Below are 23,160 nucleotides of genomic sequence, written 5' to 3' on the forward strand. Positions count from 1 at the left end.
ATCCCTGCGCGTTTATCATTGCCTTTGCAAATCTCTGAGGTCTTGTAGAAGTGTATAACGGAAGTCCATTTTGTCGGGACTCGATCTGAATTTTAATGCCAATAAAATCAGCTTCCAGCAAAATAATTGCCTCTTTGATTCTAATCCCCATGGATCACCAGGTGTTTCCACAGAATTTCGAAAGCTCCACGTCCATTATGTAGCTAAAAACTTTATTTTAAGCGATTCTGTTAATTGAATTGATCTGACTTTGTTCGTCCTAGGAATTATATTCCTATTTTCAAATTCATATTTCAAGATATCGAGAAAATAACAATCGAGCCATCGAAAGTCGAACATCGATCGATCTATTTTATGCAGTACGCACTCGTTTACGATATGTAAACACACGATCTACGACACACGTGAATTTTGACATTCTGAACGTAAACAAGCTTGCGATCGGTTGCGACTTCACGTGAAGGACGAATTTTCGGAGATGCAAAAGGCGAAGAAGAAAGGCAAGCCGCAACAACCTCCCTCGTCCGTCGCCGAGCCCGCGCCCGCGGAATCGCTGACGGACGAGGACGTGGGCAAGGACTTCGGGACTCTCATGAACGCGCCGCTCTCGAAAGGCGGGCACTTCGTCTTCAAGTCGGAGAAGGCCTGGACCGTCGACTCGTCGGAGTACTCGGAATTCTTCACCCTGAACCTGAAGGAGGTGTCGGCCGCGATTGACTGCGTTCCGTTCAACGAATACGTCGACGTGCCCGACAGGTACTTCGTAGTAAGTACTCGTGGAGACACTCGAGATACAAGTGATACTTTAATTGTAAGGACCTGGAGCAGAATAGCTGACTTATAATTTTAAGACAGTGTTTTGTACTTTAAATCTTTGTTCATAGTAACGCACAATACTGTCTTGTGTCACACGTCTTGTATGTACATATGCACGAAGTGTCAATATTTGTAAGACTTGAGACACAAAACAGTATTGTGTTACTAAAAACAAAAATTTAAAGCATAAAACATTGTCTTAGAATTATAAGTCAGCTATTCTGCTCATCAGGCCCCAAGAGATATTCAAGAATACGTAAAGAGATATCGACACCAATCGCACGAATGACTCCCGAACGACCGATTAATTCGACGATTTGCATATTGATTCTAGAGCGATCAGTTGACGAGTATCTACAATGATGCTGAGAGAAGCAAGGCGGCTTACAGCGCAATTCTGGATGAACTGATCAAGGAGAACGCGAAGACTGACCAATCGAAAGATATGAAGTCAACGACAAACGTGAAACCAGAAAACAATCTTGATAATTTAGAAAAAGATCCAGATTCTTTAGGTGATATAGAGGAAGATCTAGATTTTCTATTGTCTCTAAAGGAACCTCTCCCGAGCACTGTGACAGAAATCGCCCAGCCCATGTCGCTATCTACGTCTCGTAGCAGTGGTAAGATCTTAGATTGAAACAATTATTTCAGCATTCTACACTTTAGTAGTTTTGTTTTCGCAAGTTTTGTTCTGAAAATTATGAGGCCAAGTTTCCGTCTTTAAAAAGATAATTGTAAACGTACAATTTGCAATTAGACTAGTTTTCTGCAATGTGATGAAAGATTTATATCGTAAATATTCATTGACGATTTGTTGCAGATTCCAAAACAAAGTCGACGAACATTCCGAATAAACCAATTGACTTGGACTTAGAAAAATGGCTAGACTCTGTTTTAGATGACTAATTTTCCTATATTATTGTGAAAAGACTGAGAAAAAAGGAAAAGTAACAAAGTAGATAATGTAAAATTATAAAAAGGTCGTTTATTTGACACATATAACATGTAAAGAATTATATTTTTATGATTAAAAAATTATATGAATCTATATCTTGTTTTTACATTAAAAAATATACATTATATATTATAATAAACATATTTATATATATTAAATGCATTTTAAAGAGTAACTTATACTTATAGCTACCTCACAGCTTGTTAAAATGCAGTGAAGATGTTAGTCTTTGAACTTTTTTGTAAGAAATACATGCATGTAGTCATATACTACAAGCATAATGGCACCGCCTGGACCTAATCTCAGCACCTTTGGCACCAAGCCTTTGTACAAGGCTCTAAATCTAGAATGGCAGATTTGACAAGTGAGCGACCTCGAGCTCAAGTACAACGATATTGGTAAGTAAAACGTATGTAAATACCCTTCTCTCTTGTAAACAATACGCATGGTGTTCAGTGTCCCTTTGTATTGCGTCTTACCATCTTGTGGTCCCTGAATGCGACTTTTAGCCACGTCAAACGGTATGTTTAAACAGGAAGCGACGGTACCCGAGACGAATCCTATAGCAACCTGGAAAATTTTTGAGTGCACATTACAAACCGATGGGAAAACGTGCAATTTTGTACATACACGTCCTGTGTTAAGTCACACAAAACTGAATGATTACTTTAGTTAAGAATTCCAGCCAAGGTTCTTTACTGGCCGGTATATATCCTTTAACAGAATGATAAAAACCAAAATAAAATGAATTGAACACCGCATTTCTCATTATGGTGGCTGAAAGCCCTTTGTTCAGACCGTTCAATCCATACTTTGAAATTATCTCTTTTGTCACTGCGACTGTTGACGGGCTTTCTTTCACGTGCTTTCGATTAGATTGTAGTTTTACTTTGACCACTTCGAAAGGATTAACTAATATAGCCTCTGTAACACCGGCAAAGAAACCAGCGCATGAGAATGTCTGCAACGATGCAACTTTTTTTTATTTTGCAAATAATTAGCAAATTATAATAATCGTATTAGAGTAATTACCAACGGAGTGGGTGCACTAGCGCCGAATAAGAAAAACTGTTTATATTGCTCAAACGTAAAAAACTAAAAAAGAAAACGTTTTTATAAATAAAAATAAATGCTAGACTTCTATTTGCACATCAGGCAATGTACTTACTTTAACTGCACGTTTGGGAGTTTCTACAAGTATCGGGGGCAAAATTCCCTTCCAAAATGCCGGTAATCCTTCAGTCTTGTACATTTTAGTCATACAATCCCGAATTCCTATAATATTAATTAGCTAACGCATGACACAATACAAATGTTTAAATGCTATATATAAGTACCTGTATAATATAATGGATCTGACTTGGTTGTCTTCACTTGGAGTTGAAAACGCGTTTTAACAAGATCCATTGGATGCATTATGCAAACTTCGATAAAACCTGCCGATCCACCAGCACCAATCTGGATGGCAGCCTCTTTTAAGAGATTCTCCGTGGTATTGCGTGTCATTTTTGCAGTCTCGATAAACGGATCGTCCGATTGATATAAAATACGGGAAAAATAATCAAAATATATTATCTTTCACGTCAACGTAATATAATACCCTATGTTGTCATTTGCTCGCTACAGGTTGCATCTGAAAATAAATAAGTCAATTTATATTCCTTCTGCTGTTGTAAAATTGTAAATAATATACTGTATTACAGTAGCGATTCCCTAAAGTTACATTTATAGTTATTCTTGTGCTCTTGAATCTGTTTGACGTTGCATCACTTATTCTTACCAGCTCGGTTTAACGGATGAAATGGAATAATATGTATGTGCTATCTTCTCCAGTGAGACATCAGAAAGTGTTGATTTATGCGCCGATATACCTGCACTTTTGCTGTATAAATTAAAGTTTCTCTATTTTCACAACCGACACCTTGTCTTGATCAGAGTTCCTGTCAGCATGATCCATACTGCGTGCAAGAAATCTGGAGAACACCACGACCTAAAAATAATGTTTGTTGAGTTGGGATCTATTTTTAGAACTCAGAAAAGAATCCTAACCTTCAATGCAATGATTAATACTTATTCGCATAGAGCTTATACAATTTTTTATTTGCAAACACATCCACAACTGTGATCTACAGTGTATAAATGTATTAAGATGCTTCATTATTAATACAATTAACATATATATATATATATATATATATTACTTGTTATATATATATACTTGTTTTGTAGCTTGCATTGTTCAACTAAAATATGAGAATTAAACGATTTCTATAATTATGTAAAAAAAAGTTGAATATCAGCCCATATGTCATCAAATAATTATTTTCTGGTAATATAAAAGATTTATTATATATATATATATATGTATATATTTTTTTATTTAGTGTATAAAAAATAAAAATACATGCATGTATATTATTGTTAATAAAAGACAATATATAGAGGTATATGACAGGGTTTTTTTACTTGATAGACATGCTTCACAAAAATCTCGATAACGTTTTATCAATTTCATAAATAATTCGACGAGATTATCACCTTTATCTATGTGCATATGCAAAAACACGTGTGAAACATTATTATGCAGACCTTTCTAGAGCAGAAGACCATGTACAAAACAGCAAATTCTACCCGGTAAATTTAGCTAATAAGAAAACATCGTCGTTCCAAGTTTATAACTATTATTATATGTGGTCGAATAGAAACTTTCCCACTCTTGCATGCATTCCGACCGCGACAGAGCCCGCGATCCCGATAACATGGTAAAATTTTCGTATAACACGCGAGAATTTACTTACAACAATCGGCATGCATCAATTAAGTTATAATATCCCGCACGGATCGATTCGCGACGAATCGACGACTCATCGCGAGCGCGTCATCATCACGTTCGTTATCTAACCGCGTTGCATAATTGAGTGATTGGAGAAATTCTCTTTTTCTTTTTGCGTTTCTTTGCGACGTTCGCGATAAGCGAGCGTTAAAGATCGCGTCGACGTGCAAAGTAGACGACCGGATGAATAAAAAGAAAAAGGGAAAGAAAACAAAATAAACAACGAGACGTCGAGCCAAATTTTTCACGTGGCTCGCGGCAAGTCTTACTTTTTTTTTCTTCTTACAAGTTAAGACGTATCACGTAAAAGAACGTCGGACGATCGCGACAAAGCGTTCTTTCATCCCCGCTGATTTCCGCGATCACGTGACACGCTTATTATCTTTCCAAACATGCGTAGTATGCATGCATGCATCTCTCTCTATTCACTATTTTAACGTCCACTTTGACGCTCGCCACTAAATTACGTCTATTTCGATCGCTTGGTTCGATGTTTACAAGTATATAGTTCCGCCACGCACGCGTCCGTCTGTCAAACGGTCAGACGGCCCGGAGGCCCGAGTGACGGACAGTTTCGCAACGCCGCGATTATCGACCGTCTCTCGCTCGCTCCTTCTCTAATCACCTTTGTACCCCGTCGAGGCGCGAATATGTTCGCGAGTGTCTCGAGACGTAAGCGCACGTTATCGCCTTAATGACTCGCCGGCGCACGCACCAACACTAATTCGCTCCCCGACGGGGCCTCGCCTCGTATTCACGGATGTAAAAAGTCGCGCCGTCAATTTCGCTCCTGGCAGTCCGCCGCCGTCGCCGCGCGACGAGTCCGAGTCTCGCGTAATCTCTTCCGGTTCCTCGCTGCTACACGTCTTGTCCATTATTCGATCATTCGTCCCGTCATCATGTCGTCCACGCAAAACAGCGTGAGACAGCGAAAGGTACGTAACGATTCTATTATCGACGATCGTTCGTTCGTTCATTGAACGAACGAAAAGCGCATTGCCGTTGACCGCCGTGCGTCTCGCGTCTTCTTTCATGATTCGTGAATCGAGACGCGCGAGAGCGGAGCGGAGCGAGCACGTCGCACGCATACGTACGCACGCACGCACGCACGCATACGCACGCACGCGAGATCGGGGTTCGAATTTCGAACCGTGCCTCGCGTAGCGTGGCCCTCGCGTCACGTGATCGTCGTTGACACGCGCGACGAGCGCGCAATTGCGCTCGAAGGGCGCGCGATGCACGCGGCACATCGGCGGCCGGCGCCAGGCGGCAGGCGCTCCCGCTCCCCTCCGTACGAGGCTCTCTGGTTTTTTTTACATGATAAGCACCCGTCGCCCGGCGGATCGTACGGGTCGCCCTAGATGCGATACACGCTCGTGAGTGTAGAAACGATGCGGAGAGATATAGGGAAAGAGCGTGTGCTTCCCCGCGTGGCACTCGGTCGCGCTGCTCCCGGCGAGGTTAACGTCGACCCCCCTGCGTCGTTTCAGAGTGACCTCGAGCGAATTAACCAGAATTAACTCGATTGGCGATCGACCTAGGATGACCTTGACAACGAACTCCATGTTGACTTAATCGACGTTTAGCGCTGTCAGATGGAATTCCTCCTGCTGTACCTCGATATACCGTAACGAGGATGGCACGATCAATTTCTTATCGTTCGACACGTGAAAAGGGAGATTAGATTAGATTAGAGGTGATGGATTATGTAATTGGATATAGGAAACGTCAATATTTATTTTCCGCTATTTGCTATATTTTTATATCTATTCTGCATTAGAGATTGCGTGAGCGCAATATTCTACCCGTTGAATTAATCGCCAAGTGGAGTTTGATCAAAGTCATCCTGGTCGATACCTGTTTAGTAGTGTAGAGTGTTTTGTGAAGACAAAGAGAATGATTTTTTTGTCTATATATGTGGAGAGAAAGATCCAAGACGGTAGATTGTACAATCAGAAATTTTGCCGCAGATAATTCGGACTGAATTGAATTAATCAGATTTAATTGAATAATCATCATCGATTTTAAAGATATCCCAAGAATGGATGATTTGAGATCCATCTCGAATCATCAAGACGATATATTCCTTTACACTTGTAACCGTTGTCCTGAATACGTTTTGCAACAGGATTTGTACATGATACATATATAACTTAATCATTTTTAGAGGAATTTCTCGTTCGTACAGGGTTGCGGGTGATACAAACGTGTAATATGTTGCAAATCTAGGTGTAAACTTTCTTACGGTAAACAATATAAGTGAACTCGATCGACACAAATAGATAGAATTTTGTAGAAATTCTCTCACTAATAATTGTCTTGTGTCTTTCAGCTGAGAACTGAAGAACATGAAGAGGAGCGCGATAATGAATTGGCATCCTACCAGAAGAAAACCACCGGCCAGCCAGGAAGGAAGTACTTCACCATGCTGGTGGTGCTTGGTACACTGTTCCTAGGTTACATAGCCATAGCGAATGACTTGAAACCCATCAGGATAGGCAGCAAGGCTATCGACACCCTAGCGTTCTCATTTAATTTACAAAAGCCGTTCTACGTGGTCGTAATCGACGCTGGATCTACCGGTAGCCGCGTATTAGCGTTCAGCTTTCACGAGTCCATTCTCAACGGGAATTTAGTGCTGGATAACGAGCTGTTCAAGGAGATAAAACCTGGATTGAGCTCGTTCGCCGACAAACCGGAGGACGCCGCGAGATCTCTGACCACGCTTCTGAACGAAGCGAAGACGGTGATCCCGCAATCGGAATGGCCTCGCACGTTGCTGACGATGAAGGCCACGGCAGGACTGAGATTGTTGCCGGAGCACAAAGCCCGCGGCATCCTAGAGGAGTGCAGAAAGCTGTTTCAAACGTCCGGATTCCAGATCGCGAGAAATTCCATCTCCATAATGGAAGGCACGGACGAGGGGATCTTCTCCTGGTTCACCGTCAATTTCTTACTCGATCGTTTTAACTCGCTCAGCTCTCAGACCACCGTGGCAGCGTTGGATCTCGGCGGTGGCTCGACGCAGGTCACGTTCCAGCCTGACAGCGCCCAGGCCAAGAAATTGGGGAAGCACGTCTACTCCATCAATGTATTCAATCACAACATGAGTCTTTACACGCACAGTTACTTAGGCATGGGTCTAATGGCCGCCAGAAAGGCGATTTTGACTTACGACATGAATCTTGAGGATACAAATTCCAAAGTTCCCATAGAGGTACATTCCGAGTGCATCAATCCGATCGTATCTGCCGAATGGTCTTATCACGGGCGCGATTACAGAGTGAAAGGTCCGATAAACGGCACGTACAAAGTGGTGAAAACGCAAAACTTTGCCGGCGGGGACGAGAACAAGCCGATAGTACGTTTCGCCGAATGTTTAAAGATAATAGAAAAATATGTCGGCACTCTCACGGAAAGACCAATAGGTTTGAAGGATCACGAAGTATATGCATTTTCATACTACTTTGAACGTGCGACAGAGGTAAGGATTCAAAAAGTTACGAATGTTAAACAAATAATTCATTTTTTCACATATATTTGATCAACTATTAATTTCATAATACAAAAGTAAAAAATTAGAGATATTCTTTAGACTTATATAAATATTAAGCGAGTCATCGACTTATTTGATATTAAAAAGTAAATATCTCTAACATATAAATTATAAACTGTAACTGCTACAATGACAGACATATAAGAAATATTTGTACTATTAATTTTTCAGGTAGCATTAATAGATCCATTTATGGGTGGACGGGTGCAACTGAGTTCATTTTTGAAGCAAGCCATGGAGACGTGCGATTATCCAAACACGGATCAACCGTTCATGTGTTTAGATTTAACATTCATTTATGTTCTGCTAAAAGATGGATTTGGCCTGGAACCGTCGACTAAGCTACACGTAAGTAAAGATTACGTATCGCGATATTATTTTTATTCTATGAGAATATCTTCGGAGATAACAAAGTATTTTCAATTCTTATAGCTTTACAAGAAGATCAATGGCCACGAATTAAGTTGGGCACTGGGAGCCGCGTTCAATGTTCTCCAAAATGGACTTTGACGTTTTATTGTTGTACTATTGTTAGATAAGTTTTTATTCCAGATCTGTACTTTAAAAAGACAAAGCAATGGAGGAACATACAATTGTGAGAAAGAAGAGACGTGTAAAAAATAGTATTAATGAGACTTAACATTTTTTGTATAAAAACTGTGGATTTGGCGAAACATTTGATAATTGCCGACGCACAATTGCCTAATCGTACAACCTGTCTCCTACGATTTAAAGGAAAGCAGTATTTGATATATATTTTTAGGGGTATAATATATTTTTATCTGAAGTATCATGTTATCTTATCTACTTGAAACGAAAGACATATCGCCGCGTATGTATTTATGACAGTTCTTTAATACGTCCGCAATTGTTTCATGTCGATGTGCGTTTAATGATTTTTTATAATCTATCATTTCTTAATTTTGTGGATAAATACAAATTAATGTATTTGCGATATAAATCAACGATAAAATCGATTCGCCTCAGCCATTGTATAAAATTGATCAAAGTGCAATTCACTAACTGTAGAAAATGAGATGAGATTACACGAATGTATTCTCGCGGCGACATATCTGCTACGAAATCGTCATGTAAAACACGGAAACGGTATCTCTGACATATCTCGATGCACAAAAACCGCAGTTCTCATCGCAAATTTAGTACAAAAACAGATTTTATTCCCGATGCTAACGTCTACCTGTTAAAGTATGCCAACAATTAATGTACATAACATTCGATTTTTGTATGTATCGCTGCATTGCGACATTTTATGGGATTCCTTCTACGATACCGCGTAGACGATTCCTCATATTTATTGTAACGCGTCCAGCAGGGCGATGTAATAAATTTGTATACACATTGCGTGTGTAATAGATAGACAAATATTGTTGAGATAGTTCGTACGACCCAACATTCTACAATTATTCTACATACCATAAAAGAGGACACAATTTGCGTGTATGTAATATGTGTATATAGTGCCTTTAAAACGCCGTTTTTAAATAAAGCGAATGTGTGTCGTTACATAGAATTATATACCGTCTTTTATTGTATCCGTTTTGCATTTTATATTATTTAATTTTAAATGTGTGATTTTTTGTACGTTAATATTAATTTCACAATCTATATTTTTTATCACAATAATTTACGTATAGATATTCGATTCTAAATAACTTAGATAGATATTCGATTATTCGTAGGTGCAAACTCGAAAATTTAATTTACATATATCAGAACTCTTGAACACTATATCTAATTATTTTTTTAGTGAATTTTAAAGATGCAAGAATTAAAATTATGCCCATCCTTTCAAAAATACACGTATTCTTCTGATTCTTTCTTGAAAATTTGAAGAATCTGGGTTCCCCAATTAGATTCCGAAATCAATTTCTCGCTCATGGAAAACAGAAACGCGACAATTCATGCGCATCGAAGATTGCAATTGGATCTGTTTCAATCTCTGCGAGATCCTACGAATTTGTGAAAACGCGGCGAAGATGCGTCTTTGCAATGACAATGCGCATATTGTGCAAAGCAATATTTACATGTCTACAAACCCTTCCGACAATATAAATATCCATATTAAGATGCCTATTGTGTGCCTATTGTCGCTGATGCTCTTGCCGCTAGATTATCATCTGGCGGACAAGAGCGCGACTATCTCCATAAAAGAGAAGAAAAACGAGAAAGATAAGGGTTCTTCATGCAAAATGTGTTATCGCGAGCGTGCATCGGGGACGCGCGAGGCATTATTGAGGACTAACAAATGGTCGCTGTTGGAAAGATATGGGTGCAAAGTCGCGAATTATACGCGTTCTCACCTATATCCCTCAAGTTAAAATAGAGACGATGCTTTATATTCAAGAAAAGGAGCGCGTGCAGAATTCGACCTTCTCTTGAGAGGCGCATAAAGAGAGAAAGAGAGAGATCGTCTCGTCACTCGTTGTCGAAAACTCGTTCCAAGAAGCCACGAGGATCATCCGAGACAGACGGCTTCTCTTTCGTTTTTCGCTCGCTGTGAAACGTATCTTTAACAGTGGTAGTGTATCTTAACAGTGGGCTCCATTCTCTTTTCACTATCTTTGTTTTTTTTTTGCGCTTCGTAGGGCGACTTCAGTCAAACTCCGGTTAACTTGATCGACAATCACTTCAACTAGCGGAAACTTGTAAAAGATTTTAGCTGTGCAATCGTCTCTGATCTAATCTGTTCTTCAAATACGTTAAACAAAAAATTAAGAAAATTCTATCCACGTTGACGAAATAATACAAATATTACTTGACACGTTGACTATCGATTAAGCTAATCAAAATTTGATTAAGGTAAATCCTTCGAGTGACTTCAATCAAATTCTGCTTAACCTAATTGATCGGTGATTGATTCAACCAGCAGGATTTATTTTATTTAAAATAAAATTTCGAACTGTGTAACTCATTTTGTCCCTAGTCTAATCCTTTTTGCATAAATCAGTAAATAATAAAACATTGATTAATAAAAAAATTAAATAAACGTTAAATAATAAAATATTAATTATTCTATCCATTATTAATAAAATAGTAGAAGTATTTTGCTCGATAAGCTGATCTGAGTCGACGAAGGCGCATAATCGGAGTTTTCCGTTTTTCTTCCGTTCTCTAATCTTTTTCCTCATAAGCGGCAATTAAATAGCCTTGCGAGACTCGCTTCTGTATCTTTTACGCTTTCCTAGAATTGCTTCTTTTCTTTGGTTGTTTCTTTAACTTCTTAACACATTGAAATAATATCAGCCAGTTCTATTCGTATCATATATAATACATAAATAAAATGCATAGAGAACGAAAAAGCACAGCTGCAAACACGGATATTCGATCAGCTTCTGAAACCAAGATTTTTATTTCTTACTTATTTAACGCTTTGTGAAATATGAGGGAAAAGGTAAGTAAAGTTCGTAGTTGAATTGCTTTCCAACATTTTAATCTTTTAATACTTTGCTTATTAAGCAACTAAGTTATAATTAAGGTAGTTATAGTAATTATCCCGGAGGGCAAATTTGTCAATTTTGAAAGTCCCTGCTACAAGCTTTGTCAATAGAATATCAGCGAAAATATAACAGAATCTATACTAACGGAATATAAGAACAGATTCACACTGCAAAAACTGAGTAGAATCTGCTGTAACACATTTTATTTAAATGTTTTACGAAATGATAGATTCTCTGTTTGGTTTTTGCCGCGCCGCACACAATCTGCTATCTATATACAGGTCTGTCAGCAAATCTGCTGTCAACTTGTTGTTATACCGCGGGCAGTTTTTACTTACTCTTTAATTATCTTAATCGCTTAATTACCTCTTAATTACCTTATCCATACTCTAGTTTGCATCCATCTCGTCATCAATACATTTTTATTACCGTCGTACGAGGGAAAAGGCAAGTGAGCAAAGTCCGCTTCTCTTATTCATATACTCCTTCTTTAATTATAATACTTAATTAAATTAACTTTCCTGGTACATTGTTGAACTTGAAAATGACCCGCGTTCGAGAGTCATTTTGGGAGCTTTCAGGGCAAGCGACAAAAGTCGACACCAAGCATCGTTCTATCTTTCTTTTTTTGCTAACAAATAACAAAGATAAAACGATATATTTGTGCCGACTTGTGTCGCTTGCTGGGAAGCTCTCTTTATAGTGCAAAACACGATTGTCTGATTTTCGCGCGCGATACACATATATACATTGTCTGTTTTCTGTCAATGAACTGGCTGCGCGCTAGTTCAGAGTTTATCTTTTTTACTCCACAGTGGAAGGAAAAAGATAAACTCTGAACTAGTGCAGCCAGTTCGCCCAGTTCAGTAACAGAAAACTATACCCGTACACTCCGCTCGGTGTCACACGGACATATACCAGGCGATAAATATATGGAATATATGAGAATATGGGTCTCTCGGTTAAGCTACTCACACGTCGACGTCAGTCACATCCCCTCTCGACTCCCCCGCCTTTACCCCCAGCAGCCGAGCAGCGCCGTTCACCTACACATGCGTTCATGGTTCATGCGTATACAAATGGAGAACTCAATTCATCAAGGTCAACGTCAACGTCGACTTGAAACAAGGCTGACCCCGCGACCCGCGGATCGTAGATCGCGCCTCTTCCTCACGACGAGAACGAGCGAGAGATCGAGAGATCGGGAGACCGTGCCTGAGGCTGAGGGCCGAGGGGTTATTCATTATTTCATTCCACGTCGATCCCTCGATACCCCCCCCCCCGTGGTGCGGTATGTATGTACATACGTATACGTCGTGGAGCACCCGCGGTAACGTAACGGGTAACGGTGCCAGTTCATGCCAGTTCCCAGATTCCGACGGCGGGCGGACGTGGGCGGACGGGTGAATTATGATGGGAGCGTGAAAACGTGCGCCTCGACCGCGTGAAAGAAAGAGAGAAAAAAAAAAAAAGAATCTGCGTCGATAAATGAGCGTGTCCCCGAGGCTACTGCTAACGACCACCGTTTCTCTGCTGAATGTAGCATGTAACGCGCGGGCGGCAACGTTCCCGCAATCTCGAAAGGTAAGCAACTTTTGCAACAAACGTGCAAAGCTCCTCGCGCTCCCCTCGCCGAAAGTCCCGACGGTTGACCTTTCCTCCCTTCCGCCCTTCGCCGCTGTTTACTTGGCACGTTAGGGTTAGGGCACCGATTCTTCTCCCGTTGGAACATGTCTGTTGTCTTCTAACCTCTAACCGACCGTTAACTTTTAAAAATAGCCAGTAGAAGTCGACTGTTCTGTAAGTTAACGGTCGTTTAGAGGTTAACAATGACGTTGGAAATAGTGGCCTTTTATCGTCCTCGATCGCATGGTGCGGAAACTTCGAAAACGTGTGGTCTTGCAAAGTTCAATGATAATAATAATAATAGTTTTAAGTCTTATCTCCTTTATCTAGACTTCTTTTTCCTCACTCTTGATTGTATTGTCTGTGTTTGTCTATTGTTAAGCCTGTGTTTATAATCTCGCTTATCACGTGATCTTTCCCCCCAGATCTTTCGTACGCTGAAGTCGACCTGGCAACGATCGCTCCTGGAAAATCTATGCAAGAGCCCTATCTGGAAAGCTCTAGTTTCGAATTACCTGGCGCTCTCACCTGGAGCTGTCTCTATGGATAATCCTACGTCCCACCAGAAGTGTACAAAAGTCAAGATGGAACCTTACCTTGACACGTGCTACAGCCAGAACAATACCGCCGCGATGTGCGATATACCGTTTCACACGGCAACGAATACCTTGATCTATTGTCAGACCGGGGCGTTCTCAGACGCGACGCACAGTGTTAGGACCAACGTATGCGCGGACGCCAAGTATGGAAATTACATGGACAAACAGAGATACAGGGCTATAAGAAAATGGAAGCGAGTGGAGAAAGGTAAAAATCTCTCTCTCTTTTTTACTTTTCAAATATTTAAATTTTCAAATGGATGTACAAAATGTATCCTAACATTATTCACTTAATTGTCCTCCCCTCCCAAAGAACGTGATTTCTCAAACATTTTTAGACAGATCGTCCAATAATACGGAAGATTATTTCATATTGAAACTCTTGTCCTTTAATATCCTGGCACAAAACCTGTTGGAAGATCACTCGTATCTGTACATGGGTCACAACAAGAAAGCTCTGAATTGGAAAACACGAAAACCCCTTGTAATACAAGAGATATTCGAGGCGGAGGCAAATGTACATACTTATTCTTCGGCATTTAACAATGCCCGTCAAACCTGAAACGGGAAGATTAAAAGAATACCGTGTGCTATTATACTGTCGAACGTTCCAGGTAATATGCCTTCAGGAAGTGCTGGAGGAACATCTGCTGGAGTTTGTGGCTCCGTTCAAACAACACGGATACGAGTATCTGTATAAAAAGAGAACCAACGACAAGAGGGACGGCCTGCTCTTGTTGTATCGCTCTAATGAATTCGTTTTGTTAGATTACGCGAAGGTGGAGTTGTATCAATCTGGCGTCGAGCTCCTGAATAGAGACAACGTCGGAATAATAGCTAAATTGGCCCTCAAAGATAATCCGGAAACGCAGGTCGTGGTTGCCACTACTCACTTGTTATATAATCCGAGGCGCAACGACGTACGATTGGCGCAGATACAGCTTTTGTTAGCGGAAATAGAGCGGATCGCATTCATCGAGAACACAATGTGAGGGCACATTTTAGTAAAATTACTCACGCTCGTCTGCGTCTGACAAATCTTTATGAAAATATTAAATATTAAATAAAATCAACAACTTTGTAGGGGGGGCCCGAAGTACTTACCGATCATCCTGGCGGGCGACTTCAACTTGGAGCCGTTCACCGGCGTTTACAAGTTCCTAACGGAGGGTTCGTTCGAGTATTGTGGCAAGGGACGAAGTTTAGAGCCGTCGGAATATCGCTCGCTGTCCAACTCTCTGATACCACCGCGATTATGTGTCACCGACAACTGTCAGCACTTTAATGTCCTGACTCAAAGACTGCGAAAGGAGGGTACCGGTAAAGTCATGGTATGTTTTTGACTGTATAACAACTACACATGTACAAGAGTACCTATAGTCTTAATTTTTTTTCGCCGATTTCAACATCTATTTTAATGTAACGCGTATTTCAATGAGTGTCATCAGTATTCGCACTCAGAATCTTTCCGAAGATAGCGTGCTTTTAATTCTAAATTTTATGCTGTTTTTTTTTCAATCTTAACTTTTTTCCTTTTCTAATGGTGTATCTTGAGAATTACTTTTCTAACCGTTTGTTTCTAACCAGTTGGAAAATAGCGAATCGCATCGTCAGAGACGAGACGAGAACGTGCCAACGCCTTGTAATATAAATGTGCTGCAACAAAGTGCCAACAGTGATACCGGCCGCGCGCAAGTCATCGAGATTGCGCAGGGTCATTCCGCGAGATTCTCGTCCGGCACCTTAACGCATCCCTTTAACATGCGCAGCGTTTATACGCACATGAGTGCTCATGGTGAGAAAGAAGCAACGACACATCAGAACGAATGGATCACCGTGGATTACATATTCTACAGCAACATTAAACCTTTGGAGAAATACGCTCTACCTACAGTAAGCCAATGCGCCGCGTTACGCAGAATACCAAATTTTATTGTAGGTAGCGATCATTTGTCTCTAGGTGCCACCTTTCAGTTACCGAAAAAGAAATCTCTACTTTAAAGTTAGGTAGCGTCTCATACATATCGTTTTCTCAATATAATAACTCTCAAACATCACACATAGGTTACGCTAACTCAGTCCGTTCGAAACGTGCGGCATTTCTAAACAGTAAGTTCTTTTTTTTCCCAAAATATCTCGAGTACCAGAAGTTTCATGACATTTTTATTTATATTTTTTAAGAGTGGATATTCTTTTTTCTTATTGTTTGGTGTACTGATAAAAAAAATTCAGTTGGTGCATTAGCTCACGAGACACAAACAAAAAAAACTCAAAAAACTCTGAGTTACGCTGATCCAGTGTGGTATTAACGGGTGGCCCAGGAAGTGTGGTGTTTGAGAGTTTGAGAGTGATGTTTAAAAAGAGATGTATCAAGAACTTTTATTATTGATACTGTTTATGTTGTATCAATCATAAAATGTATCAATAATTTATATTATTGATATCATTTATTTATGTGTTGCTAAGTTCGAAAGATAGCACCTACACCTATAAAGCAGGCAAGATTGCAAGGTGCATTTTGATTTATGAAAGTTACAAATTTACTGTAATATATATTTCTTGCGTAACGTCCAGAAAAAGATTATAGAGAAGTATAATTTTTTTTAGTCTTTGTCTTTAATTTTTGAATTATTTTCGTCAACGACAGGTAATAAATAATTATTTTAAATTTTACCTTTTTCTGATGATAACTAAATGATAAGTATTTTATGTTATTGGTCATCAAGATCTGTTTAAAAGATTTTTTGAAGAAATCTATAAATATTGTGGCGTCGAAAATATAGACCTAAAAAGTGTCGCCGTATTTTATGTAAAGAAACTGTATATCACATATATAGAACTGTGATGTAGCAACTATCGTATAAGAACTATTGACGCATAAAAAGATAAATAAAATAAACAACTGCGAGTCTATGAAACTATATAATAGCAAATGTAAAATATACTGTACAAATTTTATATACGATAATAAATAGAAAATATTCTCTGTAACAAAAATATATTATTAATCTCATTAGTCTACCTTCCTATCTGTTATTCTTTTATAAAATTCTGATCGGATTTATCTGCACGGCGCCTTTATGCAGATTCGGCTCTTTGTACGCCAGCACGCAAGTCTTACCAACGAGATTATTCTCCTTGCGGACGGAACAATTTGCGTTGCAAAACTTTGCGAATTCCTTGAATCTCACTTGCAACTCAGCATCGCCGCCGTTAGGACCGACTAAGAGTTCGCATTTTAACAGATTCGCTCTCCCTTTTATACAACACTCCAAGTATCCGTGGTCCGTTGTGTACAGCTCACTAATGTTTTGAATTTTTATGTTTAAAGCGTGTCTCAGGATGCCGGTCACAAATACATCGTCTATCCAAAAGTATTCGCGGGAAGACTCGGCGTGATCGATTAGTTGACTTGCCACCTGCGGACGCGTGATGTACAGCCAGCCAGAGACGAAGTCGGGATAAACGCTGTTCGCGTATTCCGCCCTGCTCACGTACCATTTGTTGGCTGGTTCTCGAACGGGGATCATATTCTTCATGATGTAACCAGTTAGAGAATTCTCCTCTATCATACCCGAGCGTAACTTCTCTAGTATGCCATATATATTCACAACAATATCATCGTCCATCTTCATAATGTATTTAACGTCTTTGCAATTATTTGCCGCCCAGTGAAGGCCCATGAGATGCTTACGAGTCAAGTTTCTATAAGTGTCCAAAAAATCTCCCTGAAGTATGTCACTGAATCGTCGCGACTCATCCAGTAACGCATTCTGCAGCACGCGTGTCTTCCTTTCGGCATCGTCATTTAACGTACCGAGTAGGAATACTCTTTGGATTCCTAAAACTCGCAACTCTTCATCCGTATAAGCTCGCCGTAAAGCACTTCTCGCCGAAGGTTCACCCGCATAAGATGTGACGATCCATATCAGAAAAGTAGCGTTGCACAACGGTTCGATTATGATTCTAGAAGCTCCTGATGACTTACCAGTCACCTCATATGCCGTTTGAAGCTGCATTAAGTTTACCTTCGGTGTCTGTGACTGTAAACTTCTCTCCACGAATGTAATGAATAACAAAACACATCCTACGCAAGCAAGCAGCAATAAAAATCTGTACTTTGAAAGCATATCTGCTTTATATTTATAACTAAAGTTTAATAATAATTTATAATTAAAAATTAATAATAAAAACTATGACGGTAATCATAATTTCTTGAATCGCAGCATCCTCATATTAGACGTCTCATCTTCCAAATTGTTTATTCTTGAAATTGTCGCGATGGCAGTGAACGGTTCGGTCTTCAATGTCTTCATTGTCGTCTCCACGGAAAAAATATTTGTAATAATTAATATAATTAATGAATCGATTGAATTGCAATGATCTGTGATCAACATACCAAAATTAAATAAATTTCTTCTTGCTTCAAGTGGAGATTAATTTTCTCTCTTGAGCCATTTTCACCTTCTTTCTTCTTTTTCTTAGATTTATTTTTTGTCGTTACATAAAACAAAGGTTCTTTATTAAAAACGTTTTCTATACTTTTGAATTAAATATTTTAACATAAATGTATTATTTTTCGTAATCGAACGTTTAGGTTAGAAACACATAAAGTCTAATTAGGGGGGATTTACATAATGGAATTGCATTCAGAAAAAGAACACTCAGCGGCTAAAGGTGTCCTTACATGTGAGAGCGTCAAGTGTCGAGTGTTAAAAAATCGCGAGCATTTTTTACTATAAAGTATAAAATATGGGGGAAAAAACACGTTATTTTGTATATATATAAGTACAAAAATTATATAAGCAAATTAATATTTTTAATACATCTTTGATACACATATATTTTTTGAAAAATTTATATTATTTTAGAAGAGGATAAATTATTTTATTAAATTAATATTAAGAGAAAACAATAAAATTGATCTTGGACTAATTAAATTGTAAACCGCTTATCTTTCCTCTTTTTCTTTCCAACATCGAGATTGGAGAGAAACAGAAAAAGATAAACAGTGCAAGAAATTCAGAGCTAAAGAAAAGAAAAAATATTACTGGAAATGCATCATATAGCACGCAATATTTGTAGTATTATTTAATTAATTATTACTACGCATGTACAAAAAATTGCTTTGTGCCGTTTAAACAATTTTCGATTGATTCGCCATTTCAAGCTAAACGAAGAAACTCAAATTTCACTATTATTTTTTCATATATTTTATTTATCATAGCAATAATAATACTGATATAATATAATAAATTTATAATATAAATTATCGAATTAAATTCATTTTTGTATTAACAAACTGGAATATATATATACTGAACTGATTTGAGCTGTTTTTGAAAAGCGCACCACAATTAGTCTGAAAATGGCGGACGGTGTCAAAACTCACATTTGAGGGGGAACTCTAGTTCGTACACGTTGAGACTGGTTGAGACGCCGCATATCGGTTATCGGAGCATATCCTATCCTACGTGAAAATTTCGTGGTTCAAGACATCAATGGCTCGCGCTTGTTGTTCATATTATTTGTAATAGCTTTAAGATAATAAGAACGCGAGAGTGTCGGCAATACTCGAACGAAGGGACCGTCTCCGCAATTGTACGATGGCTGAAAATCGGGACGCGATACTGGCTGACTTTCAGGTAATCCGGTAAAACGCCTCGCGAAGCTGCCTCGTACGCGCAGCGCAAATGCGTTGTTAGGTTATGGACGGTTACGTGTATAGATGACATTGACAATAATTCGAGGCATTCGGAGTCGAAGGCGAGAGCCGTCCCGGGAGATTCCCCCCCGGGATCGGCATTCCCCGATGACGGTCGCCAGATTGATCGGCGCTTTCGAACGCGCGACTTTTATCCGTAGAACCGAGCTGACATCGCGAATTTGCGAGAATTCGTGAGAACCTTCGTCATGACTCCTTTGTCATGTCGTGGTCATCCCGTATGCCCCTTTGTCTGTTTTGAAATTTGAAAAATTCCTCGACGAACATCGATGACGTGTCCTCGTGTAAATACGTCATCGTGACTTTCTAACTCTACACGTCATCCATCGCCGCGTGTGTCTCGTCTTTCAAATGTAAAATTAAATTTTTCCAGGCTTGCACGGGAATCGACGATTTCGGAGACGCTATTTTGTATCTGGAGGCAACAAATTGGGATTTACTGGTAGATATAAATACAATGATTAATTGGAGCAATTACACTTTGCGCATTAGGATTAATATCTGTTACGTATTCTTCTCGTTCAGGCCGCGATAAACAAGGCCATGCCCCAGACCACGCAGCAGCTACCGTCTGAAATAACTCCGGACATAGAGATGGTGGAAGAAATTAAAGTAACTCCACGTTCGTCCACGTCGAAGCTGCAGACGGTGCCGACGGTGCAGAATTCGAAAAAAGCGGGAGCCGTGAAAGCAGACGTTGTGGAAAATGCAAAACCTGGGACAAGTAGACCTAAAAGTTGCATGAAAAATAGAACACTTACATTCCACATTAACTATCTCGATAACGTTTATAAAATAAATTTGTCCGAGTTATCCACTCTGAGTAAGTGCGAATATCGTCGATATTTAAATGATTACTAAAGTTTAGACTAGAGTTTAGTCAAGACAAAGCATGTCAAGTTACAAAAACATGTTTTTTTTCTTTCAGGAGAACTCAAACAATTTATATGGTGTAAAACGAGTGTAGCACCCTGTCAGCAGAATCTTCACGGGTGGAAGAAGGAACCTGGGACACCGAATACGGTGCTACAAACGTTAGATCTGCCTAGAGAAAATACATTGTACCTATCAGTGTTGTCGCAAGACGGCGACGTGGCTAATGAAACGTAAGTTTGTAAAGTGTTGTCGATGCAATTTTGCGCTCGTCCACGATCGTCGGTAATCATGAATCTACATTTTTACGCCGCAGCGCAAGTCTGTCAGAGCGTATGACTCAGACTTATACATTGAACGTGAAGGACGAAGTGCATAATAAGACGTACAAGCTGAAGTTTCCCGGCACACGTACTGTGTTGGAAGTAAAAACGGACATCTACTCGTTAATAGATGTGCCTGTACGGAATCAACAGTGGAAGGGTTGGCCTAGCTCACTGAAGGACGATAATGTGATATTGGCACAAAGTGGTATATGTTATCCGGAGCATGATTTGTCCGTCGGGAAGCTCCCCGCGAAGGAAGAAAAGAAGGTAATGTCTCGTCAAATGAGCTCTCTGTTACTTAATAAATATACAGAATTATAATAATATTTGTATCCTTTCAGAAAGTCGTAGATTTAATCGACAGCGATAGTTCCATAGACGAACCAGAAGATGTGGAAGAATTCGACGTTCCGGAAGAGTTCACTGGCGACGACGATATTTTCATAGACGATGTTAAACCCACTAAAGTAGAGCGTCTCAGTGAGTATTTTTTCAACGTAAATTTCAATAAAACTGCTGTTTTATTGAAATCGTATGATATAACAGTAACTGCAATTGAATGAGATATTCTTCTTATTTATAAACAGTGCCAGAAAATGTAGTAGATGAGGTAATGGGTACGTTACATTTCGCTGAGCAATTCGAAAAGCGATACGGACCAGCGCACCCGGACTTCTTCACTGGTACATTTGAAGATGCTCTGAAAGAATCGTGTCTGAAACCAGCGAAAGAGGTTCGTTCTAAATACTAAAAATCGCAGCAAATATCTAAAACCGATTGAAATATGTCTTTTATATTATTGCAGAGAAAATTATTGGCTGTATATTTGCACCACGATAACAGTGTATTAGCAAACGTCTTTTGTACTCAACTATTAGGTTTCGAAACAGTGCTTCAACTTCTTTCGGCAAATTTTATAGTATGGGGTTGGGACATCACGTACGAGTCTAACAAAGAAAGGTATAAAATTTATACGAATGTGTGATGTTAAAAATTTATCGAGCTCGCGTCAGTTAAATGTTCGTTTGATTCGCAGATTTTTGTATTCGGTAACTCAAACTCTTGGTACTGTCGGTTCGTTGGCTGTGTCAGGCATAGATGTTGATACTTTGCCGATTCTCATGATTATTATGAGATCTAGATCTAACACTGAGATATTTACTATCGTACACGGCAATGTAGGTGTTAACGAGTTACTAACGAATTTGGTCCAAGCCGTCGATGTGTTCCAGGTAAGAAAGTACAACTTGTTTCGCACACATGCTTGACATACTATAGGAAAGTACAACTGTATGAATGTAAATAGAGACTTCGGTTTATATAACTGTTGTGTTTTGAAATAGGAGCAAAGACGAGCTGATATTGGCGTTGAAGAAGAACGACAAGCTAGAGAAAGAGTCAAGCAAGAACAAGACAGAGCGTATCAAGAAAGTTTGGCAGCTGATAGGTAATTAAAAAAATATTTATCTAAACTGTTGGAGAGAAGGGAGAAATATGTTTTTACATATATATAAGTGATTTATATTGAACAAAAAGTGCAATATATTCGTAATATATTTTAAGAGCAAAAGAAGAAGCGAAACAAATGCAAGAGGAGCTTGAGAAGAAACAGAAAGAGCAGGCTGAAAACGAAAGATTAGCCGAGGAAGCGAGGAAAGAGGCTCATAGGCAAGCTGTAGAGTCTAGTTTACCACCTGAGCCGCAACAGGGAGCGGGTGATGGCGTAATGAAAGTAAGAGTACGGCTTCCAGCAGGGAAATTCCTGGAACGTAAATTTCAATCGGATACACCGTTACAAACGCTCTTTAATTTCCTTATCGTGGAAGGTTATCCTACAGAGGAATATAAGCTCCTATCTAGTTGGCCTCGAAGGGATGTAAGTAGATGATGTAAGCATTTAAGTTCTTATTATGTAGATATTTGTTTGTGATTTTTTTTTTATATCGTACTTTCTCTTTAAATAAAAGCCAAATCTAAATAAAACCACTAGAGATTTTTTTTAACATTACTATAAAATATTTGTAACATGCTGATACGTTAAATATATTTGTTCTCGTTCCAGTTAACATCCATGGATTCAAAGCTCACTTTGATGGAACTGAAATTCTGTCCCCAGGAAACAGTAATTTTAGAGGAACGATAAATAATACGTTGTAATTAAATTCAAATGTAGAAATTAAGTGTCACGAATATTCTTCAAGAGAATGTATTTATTTAACAACTTCGAGATAGCTATTATACTGAGTCCTGTTTATCTTGCGACTATATACATTTTTACGCTGAATTCTTCTTGTACGATAAAGTCGTAAATGATGCACGCGCGAGTATAATTTTTATTTTATAAAAAAAAAAGTTTCTATATACGTATATTATATAATTTAAATTTCCAG

The 23,160-nt window shown here is 39.1% G+C and overlaps 6 protein-coding genes across 13 annotated transcripts; 4 read left to right on the plus strand and 2 right to left on the minus strand.

Moving 5' to 3' along the window:
* The first annotated feature begins 372 nt into the window (after window positions 1-372).
* LOC112461990 lies at window positions 373-1,867 on the plus strand. Its single transcript, XM_025027471.1, has 3 exons — window positions 373-766; window positions 1,151-1,439; window positions 1,640-1,867. The coding sequence occupies exons 1-3, from the start codon at window positions 479-481 to the stop codon at window positions 1,723-1,725; spliced, it is 663 nt and encodes a 220-aa protein (XP_024883239.1). The 5' UTR covers window positions 373-478; the 3' UTR covers window positions 1,726-1,867.
* LOC112461989 (mitochondrial 2-oxodicarboxylate carrier-like) lies at window positions 1,785-5,218 on the minus strand. 4 transcript variants are annotated; one of them, XM_025027468.1, is made up of 8 exons: window positions 4,877-5,218; window positions 3,555-3,764; window positions 3,112-3,407; window positions 2,943-3,049; window positions 2,807-2,869; window positions 2,442-2,735; window positions 2,196-2,344; window positions 1,785-2,117 (listed from the first exon to the last, which is right to left on the minus strand). In XM_025027468.1, exons 3-8 carry the CDS (start codon window positions 3,278-3,280, stop codon window positions 1,997-1,999), a joined length of 903 nt encoding a protein of 300 aa, XP_024883236.1. In that variant the 5' UTR covers window positions 3,281-3,407; window positions 3,555-3,764; window positions 4,877-5,218; the 3' UTR covers window positions 1,785-1,996. The 4 variants fall into 4 exon arrangements, with proteins under 4 accessions (XP_024883236.1, XP_024883238.1, XP_024883237.1 ...); XM_025027470.1 differs by lacking the exon at window positions 4,877-5,218 and adding an exon at window positions 4,573-4,825; XM_025027469.1 differs by lacking the exon at window positions 4,877-5,218 and adding an exon at window positions 4,364-4,825.
* A 63-nt stretch (window positions 5,219-5,281) lies between these two features.
* On the plus strand, window positions 5,282-9,697 carry LOC112461988 (ectonucleoside triphosphate diphosphohydrolase 5-like). Of its 3 annotated transcripts, none has more exons than XM_025027464.1 (4): window positions 5,282-5,542; window positions 6,940-8,091; window positions 8,335-8,511; window positions 8,596-9,697. In XM_025027464.1, exons 1-4 carry the CDS (start codon window positions 5,507-5,509, stop codon window positions 8,671-8,673), a joined length of 1,443 nt encoding a protein of 480 aa, XP_024883232.1. In that variant the 5' UTR covers window positions 5,282-5,506; the 3' UTR covers window positions 8,674-9,697. The 3 variants fall into 3 exon arrangements, with proteins under 3 accessions (XP_024883232.1, XP_024883233.1, XP_024883234.1); XM_025027465.1 differs by lacking the exon at window positions 5,282-5,542 and adding an exon at window positions 5,954-5,983; XM_025027466.1 differs by lacking the exon at window positions 5,282-5,542 and adding an exon at window positions 6,779-6,853.
* Window positions 9,698-10,594: 897 nt separating this feature from the next.
* LOC112461991 (protein angel-like) lies at window positions 10,595-16,306 on the plus strand. 2 transcript variants are annotated; one of them, XM_025027473.1, is made up of 6 exons: window positions 10,595-10,702; window positions 13,673-14,054; window positions 14,185-14,363; window positions 14,461-14,834; window positions 14,931-15,177; window positions 15,434-16,306. In XM_025027473.1, exons 2-6 carry the CDS (start codon window positions 13,790-13,792, stop codon window positions 15,845-15,847), a joined length of 1,479 nt encoding a protein of 492 aa, XP_024883241.1. In that variant the 5' UTR covers window positions 10,595-10,702; window positions 13,673-13,789; the 3' UTR covers window positions 15,848-16,306. The 2 variants fall into 2 exon arrangements, with proteins under 2 accessions (XP_024883241.1, XP_024883240.1); XM_025027472.1 differs by lacking the exon at window positions 10,595-10,702 and adding an exon at window positions 12,710-13,205.
* A 14-nt stretch (window positions 16,307-16,320) lies between these two features.
* Window positions 16,321-18,283, minus strand: LOC112461992 (beta-1,3-galactosyltransferase 5-like). The gene is made up of 2 exons (XM_025027474.1): window positions 18,246-18,283; window positions 16,321-18,168 (listed from the first exon to the last, which is right to left on the minus strand). Exon 2 carries the CDS (start codon window positions 17,974-17,976, stop codon window positions 16,888-16,890), a length of 1,089 nt encoding a protein of 362 aa, XP_024883242.1. The 5' UTR covers window positions 17,977-18,168; window positions 18,246-18,283; the 3' UTR covers window positions 16,321-16,887.
* A 1,016-nt stretch (window positions 18,284-19,299) lies between these two features.
* Window positions 19,300-23,154, plus strand: LOC112461993 (FAS-associated factor 1-like). Of its 2 annotated transcripts, none has more exons than XM_025027475.1 (12): window positions 19,300-19,491; window positions 19,945-20,013; window positions 20,097-20,394; window positions 20,500-20,677; window positions 20,761-21,037; window positions 21,112-21,250; window positions 21,358-21,503; window positions 21,576-21,730; window positions 21,807-22,002; window positions 22,114-22,217; window positions 22,334-22,646; window positions 22,833-23,154. In XM_025027475.1, the coding sequence occupies exons 1-12, from the start codon at window positions 19,453-19,455 to the stop codon at window positions 22,911-22,913; spliced, it is 1,995 nt and encodes a 664-aa protein (XP_024883243.1). In that variant the 5' UTR covers window positions 19,300-19,452; the 3' UTR covers window positions 22,914-23,154. The 2 variants fall into 2 exon arrangements, with proteins under 2 accessions (XP_024883243.1, XP_024883244.1); XM_025027476.1 differs by having other exon boundaries at window positions 22,334-22,659; window positions 22,833-22,924.
* The last annotated feature ends 6 nt before the right edge of the window (window positions 23,155-23,160 follow it).

The sequence above is a fragment of the Temnothorax curvispinosus genome, unplaced genomic scaffold (genome assembly GCF_003070985.1).
Source record: "Temnothorax curvispinosus isolate PA1 unplaced genomic scaffold, ASM307098v1 QBEX01011940.1, whole genome shotgun sequence".
Classification (NCBI taxonomy): Eukaryota; Metazoa; Arthropoda; class Insecta; order Hymenoptera; family Formicidae; genus Temnothorax; species Temnothorax curvispinosus.

Excerpts from the sequence above, each read along its gene's own strand:
- LOC112461988 (XM_025027464.1), top strand. The coding sequence starts at position 5,507 with ATGTCGTCCACGCAAAACAGCGTGAGACAGCGAAAG. Across the intron at positions 5,543-6,939 it reads ACAGCGTGAGACAGCGAAAG|CTGAGAACTGAAGAACATGA; the intron begins GTACGTAACGAT and ends TGTGTCTTTCAG. Across the intron at positions 8,092-8,334 it reads ACTTTGAACGTGCGACAGAG|GTAGCATTAATAGATCCATT; the intron begins GTAAGGATTCAA and ends TTAATTTTTCAG.
- LOC112461993 (XM_025027475.1), top strand. The coding sequence starts at position 19,453 with ATGGCTGAAAATCGGGACGCGATACTGGCTGACTTTCAG. Across the intron at positions 19,492-19,944 it reads CGATACTGGCTGACTTTCAG|GCTTGCACGGGAATCGACGA; the intron begins GTAATCCGGTAA and ends AAATTTTTCCAG. Across the intron at positions 21,504-21,575 it reads GTCTGAAACCAGCGAAAGAG|AGAAAATTATTGGCTGTATA; the intron begins GTTCGTTCTAAA and ends ATATTATTGCAG.
- LOC112461992 (XM_025027474.1), bottom strand. The coding sequence starts at position 17,976 with ATGCTTTCAAAGTACAGATTTTTATTGCTGCTTGCTTGCGTAGGATGT.
- LOC112461990 (XM_025027471.1), top strand. The coding sequence starts at position 479 with ATGCAAAAGGCGAAGAAGAAAGGCAAGCCGCAACAACCTCCCTCGTCC. Across the intron at positions 767-1,150 it reads TGCCCGACAGGTACTTCGTA|AGCGATCAGTTGACGAGTAT; the intron begins GTAAGTACTCGT and ends TATTGATTCTAG. Across the intron at positions 1,440-1,639 it reads ATCTACGTCTCGTAGCAGTG|ATTCCAAAACAAAGTCGACG; the intron begins GTAAGATCTTAG and ends GATTTGTTGCAG.
- LOC112461989 (XM_025027468.1), bottom strand. The coding sequence starts at position 3,280 with ATGACACGCAATACCACGGAGAATCTCTTAAAAGAGGCTGCCATCCAG. Across the intron at positions 2,345-2,441 it reads GGCTGGAATTCTTAACTAAA|GTTGCTATAGGATTCGTCTC; the intron begins GTAATCATTCAG and ends AAAATTTTCCAG. Across the intron at positions 2,118-2,195 it reads ATTGTTTACAAGAGAGAAGG|ATTTAGAGCCTTGTACAAAG; the intron begins GTATTTACATAC and ends CTGCCATTCTAG.
- LOC112461991 (XM_025027472.1), top strand. The coding sequence starts at position 13,110 with ATGAGCGTGTCCCCGAGGCTACTGCTAACGACCACCGTTTCTCTGCTG. Across the intron at positions 14,835-14,930 it reads GCATTCATCGAGAACACAAT|GGGGGGCCCGAAGTACTTAC; the intron begins GTGAGGGCACAT and ends ACAACTTTGTAG. Across the intron at positions 15,178-15,433 it reads AGGGTACCGGTAAAGTCATG|TTGGAAAATAGCGAATCGCA; the intron begins GTATGTTTTTGA and ends GTTTCTAACCAG.